This window comes from Xenopus laevis, chromosome 4S, assembly GCF_017654675.1.
Source record: "Xenopus laevis strain J_2021 chromosome 4S, Xenopus_laevis_v10.1, whole genome shotgun sequence".
Classification (NCBI taxonomy): domain Eukaryota; kingdom Metazoa; phylum Chordata; class Amphibia; order Anura; family Pipidae; genus Xenopus; species Xenopus laevis.
In genome coordinates, this window is record NC_054378.1 from 107,028,290 (window position 1) to 107,034,289 (window position 6,000).

Consider the following 6,000-nt stretch of genomic DNA (forward strand, 5'->3'; position numbering starts at 1 on the left):
GCATACAAACCTAGGAATATTTTTTTAATCAATATGAAAAACAAGAGCCATCCCCACTGAAATGAGCAGAACAGCAATGCTTGGGGAAGGTTAAGTCGCTGCTATGAGAGGACAAAATGTCACAGGCTGCTAGCAGAGCAGAAAAGGCAAATTAAATGTGACAGGGGCCAAACAAACTATAATTAAAATAAATGTCATCTATCTCCCCCAGTATATCTCTTCCTGATCACCCCTTTTCTCTGTGTCGATTGAAATCATTTGGCATGAATATCTGTCCTGCTAGTATTGAACCTGAGGGAGAAAGTGGGACAATGGAACAAAGATCAGGTTGGAAAAGGAAGGTAGAAAGTAAAAAAGAAAAATGAGGGTGAGGATGGACAAAAATAAAAAATGCAATATAAGGGTGAGCAAGAGAGAGAGAAACATTGATTGGTAGTGGATTTAGGAGTAGGGAGAAAAGAATTATAAATGGGAACTATGTGCATGGAATGGGATATAAAGACTAAAGCAAATCTAATGAGGCAAGTGAACGAATACAAGACTGGGTCAAATAATGTTAAGAATGACAAAAGTGGAGAGTGTAACAAAATGTATCCGGTGCCAGTGTTTGGTTCATTTTGAATCCCGTGTATGTCTTTTCCCTCATATGAGCTACACGTCCACTTACCCGCTGCACACCTTTTAAAGTAATGGTCCAGAATAAAAATAAGAACTGGGTAAATAGGCTGTACAAAATAAAAAATGTTTTCTATATAGTTAGTAAAGGCTGGAGTGACTGGATGTCTAACATAATAGCCAGAACACTACTACTTCCTGCTTTGCAGCTCTCTTGCTTTCCCCTGATTGGTTACCAGGCAGTAACCAATTAGTGACTTGAGGGGGCAACATGGGTCATAACCTTTGCTTTTGAATCTGAGCTGCATGCTGAGGATCACTGAACAGTTATGTCCCATGTGGCCCCCATTAAAGTCGCTGACTAACTCAAGAGTTAGAGAGCTGAAAAGCAGGAAGTAGTGTTCTGGCTATTATGTTACACATCCAGTCACTCCAGCCTTTATACATTACATTTTTGCCTAACTAACTATATTGGAAACATGTTTTATTATGCACAGCCTAGCTCAGGAGTGCCCAAAGGGTACATCGGGATCTACGAGTAGTTGGTGATCAGTAGATCTCAAGATACTTGTCTAAATCACCCTCCTGTTTCATGCTTTTCATTCAGATTTTGATTATGTTAAGGTTACATAAGAAATAGTGGTGTGTAAAATATAGCAATATACATAAATCAATCTCATAAATCAATATTCAAGTAATTATCCATGGAATAGAATGCTAATAATGCTTTTATGAATGTAGATCACAATGGGACAACATCACAAAAAGTAAACCTTGCATTAGTAAAGTATGGGCACTCCTGGCCTAGCTATTTACCCAGTTTTTATTTTTACACTGAACTGTTCCTTTAAGCTTCATTGTAGCATGGGGGTATGTGCCTACTTTCTGGGCATTTAACTGCCAGCTGCTTTTTTTTCCCTGTATTTAATCTAAAGGCTCATTAGGCATGGTTATTCCTAGGGTGTTTTTGAGAAACTTTAGTTAGAAAAACTAGACAGTAATTTTTTGTTAAGTTTTGTGTTATTGGTGTTTATGGACAATGTGAAGGATGGGAAGGATTGGCTTGTAAGTCTGGACTCTGGAAGCCTTGGGTTTAGTTCTTAGTAACAATACCTTTGGGTTTTTTTTCTGCCTGGCACTCAAATTATGGCCTAGGGATGCTTTGGGGCAAATTCACGAAGCGCCGAACGCTACCGTTACTTCGCTAGCTTTTGGCATTTTCGTTACTGCGCAAATTCACTAACGAACGCTGGCGTAGATTCGCTAGTGTTACTTCGCACCCTTACGCCTGGCGAATTATCACTACGGACGTAACTACGCAAATTCACTAACGCGCGCAGTGTACTGAACGCTACCTTTTAAGCTAGACTTCCTTCGCCACCTCAGACCAGGCGAAGCGCAATAAAGTAGATAGGGATTGCTTCAAAAAAAGTCAAAATTTTTTCGAAAGTCCCAAAACACGCTGGCGTGTTTTCTACATTATGGGTGATAGGCTGAAAATTTTTTTTTGGGGCTCCCCTCCTTCCCCCCTACATTTCCTGACTCATGGCAACTTACCTATACAGTGGGCACATGTGTAGGGAAAAATAAAATTTTTATTTGATGTTTTGAAGGTTTTCTAGGCATTTGTAATGCTGATACGTATTCCTCCATTGAAATTTGAATTTGGCGCCGTATGCAAATTAACCATCGCTAGCGTAACTTCGCTTTGCTTAGCGAATCAACACTAGCGCAACTTCGCAACCTTACGCTACCCCTGAGCGCAACTTCGGATTTTAGTGAATTTGCGAAGCGCTGGCGAAACTACGCCTGGCGAAGTGTGGCAAAGTGCGGCGAAGTTACGCCTGGCGCAACTACGAATCTTAGTGAATTTGCTTGTACAGGGCTGTAATAATGCGTTAGATAAAAATTAAAAAGAAACCTCTACTATTCTGCAGTAGTGCCTGACAACATTTTTACTGCACAAAAGTAATAACAACCATAAAAAAAAAACACAAAACATTTTTGACAAAGATCTCTCATTTTGTATTTTCAATTGCACAGAATAATATTGATCATTATTGTGGCTACATAAGTCGTAGGCAAGTTGCAGCCTGCTGCCTCGAATGGCAAGCATTCTCCCTCTCCTGCCATAGGAATTGTCTCAGGCTGATACGCTTGGGGCTTTTCCCAGAAAGGCATTAATGATGCTCAAGAGCAGGAGCTGAATATTTTTACAGGGACTTCACACCAGCAATTGAATAACTGATGTGTTTGACGCCTCAGAGATTCCATTTATCTGGAAATCAATTTTCCCCCGTCATAATAAGTCATCATAAGGTGATATTTATATCAGAGCATTGCGGGATTCTAGCCATAACTACCATGTTTGAGAAACTATAAATAAAACGTGAGGATAATTGGTTAAAGTAACCCAAACACTGACAATCCAATTACAGCCATCACAAAAACACTCAAGAGGCAATTAAAGGAACAGTTTGGTGTAAAAATAAAAACTGGTTAGATATATGGGCTGTGCAAAATAAAACATGTTTCTACTATAGTTAGTAAGCCCAAAATGTAATATATAAAGCCTGGAGTGACTGGATGTGTAACATAATAGCCAGAACACTACTTCCTGCTTTGCAGCTCTCTAACTCTGAGTTAGTCAGCAACTTTAAGGGGGGGCCATATGGGACATAACTGTAACTGTTCAGTGAGTTTGTAATTGATCCTCAGCATTCAGCTCAGATTCAAAAGCAACAGGTATGACCCATGTGGCCCCCCTCAAGTCACTGATTGGTTACTGCCTGGTAACCAATCAGTGGAAACCAAGAGAGATGAAAAACAGGAAGTAGTGTTCTGGCTATTATATTAGACATCGAGTTTCCTATCCATCGGTAATCTCAGCAAGGAAGCTCCGTATCAGCGCATGCACAGTTGGAGCATTTTTCCGGTTTGCTACAACTTCGCATGCATGCATCGAGAGTGACAAAAATTACCGAAGCGACAGAAGAAGGCCCGAAGATTACAGAAGCGGCTAAAGATGGCCCTGTGAGCTCCACTGTGCTGTTACTGCAACAAGGGGTAATTACCGCTTAGGGGTATTTATTGTGTTAACTCCTGTGCGGGGGCGACTATGGAGGGTAGTGGTTTTTATTAGAAAGGGGGTTTAGTTCTCCTTTAAGTCTACTAGAAAATCATATAAACATTAAATAAGTTTTTGCCTCCAATAAGGATTAATTATATCTTAGTTGGGATCAAGCACAAGGTTCTGTTTTATTACTACAGAGAAAAAAGAAAACATTTTTAAAAATTTGGATTATTTGGTTAAAATGGAGTCTATGGGAGACAGCCTTTCCGTTATTCGGAACTTTCTGGATAACGGATTTCCGGATATCGGATCCTATACCTGTAGCGACACTCCTACTGTAGTGTGTAAGCAGGCCCCACAATGATTGTGAAGAAATGCCAAGGAAACATCATTGGTACCAACAAATGCAGAGTAGCAACTAAACCTGGATCATCCACACTGGCAAACGTGAAGGGGACTCGATACGCTTATTTTAAACCCACAATTGTGAGTGCAATTTGAAATCATTTTTTATTTAATAAAGAGATCGAGATAGAGATCTACTACACTATATATTATTTTCTCCTTTTTCCTCCCTTTGCCCACTGCCTAATCTGCTACGTGCTCAATCTCTGGAGTTTTTTAGCGCTGACTATTTATTTTGTTGGATTTTATACACTTGCAGGGTAGCAAGAAGCATTTGCGATCACACATCAGTGTGATGACACTTTGATATGTATGCAGGGGCGATCCTGGCCCCTCTGCTGCCTGAGGCAGCAGCAGTTGCTGCTGCCCCCCCCCTCCCCCGGAAATTCGCTCTTAAAGTACCAGGAGCAGCATTTTTGCTGCCCCTGGTACCTAGTGGGGCGCTGCCGCCTGAGGCGATAGCCTCAACTTGCCTCATTGGCGAAGCACCCCTGTATGTATGTCACTCATACTCGTTGCTTATTTTATATCCATGCACTAATATCTCTGTGTGTTTCTTCCATTTTGGTCCTTACCAGCTTCTGAGCTGGAATCTTTGTTGCCAGAAGAAATCTTAAGCCTAGACTTGGTCTCTGAGAGCCCAGAGGAATTGGAAGGTGAAGTTGCACAGAAGAAGAGACATGCAGACAGTGAGAGGAGTCACAGCGAGTCTGGGGCTAATGGTTCTACTGTGGAAGAACTGGACTTGGATGGCAGTGGGGCAGTTGCAAAGGCCCAGATGGACACTAATAACAAGTGGAGCAAAACAAAAGAAGCATTGGAAAAACAGAGAGCAGAGGAATGAGGCAGCATGTGCATCAGTTTCATTCACTTCATTACTCTGCTTCCTAGCTGTCCTACTCTGTCCATGTTACCTTTGTGCTTTTTTTAAATACGTGTTTCCCTTTTAGTAGAGACAGTGTAAACTCTCAAAGAAGATTCATATGTGTTGTTAGTTCAGAATGCTCAACATGATACAGTGTAATGATTGTAAGTTATATTTCAAAAATCAATATCCCACAATGTACAGACCAAGAAATGTAAGTTCTTATGGCTTTAGAGACATTTACTATGTTATGCACACAGAGACAGAGTCCTATAACTCTTGACAATCAATTAGCTGTTTGCTTTCAACATTCTAACTGCACTCAAAGACGACTCCTTATTTGTTGCTATGGTTTACTGAACTAGGGGAACCATGCCCATGTTTGTGCATAGTTTTGCATGCATTTCTTTACTGTGTTTTCTCAATCTAACACTTTTCCACAGTACATCCAATACACTGGTGATGTCTATCACAGACTGGTACCATGAAGCTCGCGATTGCACCATGATAGTCTGTGTGTGTGTGTTAGGTTCAGCAAATGACAAGTTGAGATGACCTACATCTGATTGATCAACCAAGTAAACAATTGCTTGCTTAAGGAACAACAATATTAAATCATTCTATATTTAAAAATATCTAAGAATAAAAAAAATTAAGAATCTTTGTGAAATAGCATTATTTGACATCCGCCACAGCTTTTCAGAATTTTATTTATATATATATATATATATATATGTATGTATGTATGTATGTATGTATATATATATATATATATATATATATATATATATATATATATATATATATATATATACGCTCACAGAACTTTTTAGTGCAAAAAAACTGGTTGTTTATTTCGATGTTTCGGCTCCTAAACTCGAGCCGTCTTCAGGAATATATATAATAATATAATAAAATTGGATTGGATTATTTGGATAAAATGGAGCCTATGGGAGACAGCCTTTCCGTAACACGGAGCTTTCTGGATATCCTAAGGGATAGTCAAAATAAAATAGAATAAATAATTACTATAAATAGGCAT

General features: G+C 39.5%; 1 protein-coding gene across 1 annotated transcript in view; it reads left to right on the top strand.

Moving 5' to 3' along the window:
* LOC108715834 (testis-expressed protein 264 homolog) overlaps positions 1-5,621 on the top strand; it is a 29,654-nt gene extending 24,033 nt beyond the window's left edge. Inside the window, exon 4 of the mRNA XM_018261322.2 lies at positions 4,672-5,621. Within this exon, the coding sequence (XP_018116811.1) occupies positions 4,672-4,937 (266 nt within the window). The 3' untranslated portion in view covers positions 4,938-5,621. The remainder of the gene's footprint in view (positions 1-4,671) is intronic.
* The last annotated feature ends 379 nt before the right edge of the window (positions 5,622-6,000 follow it).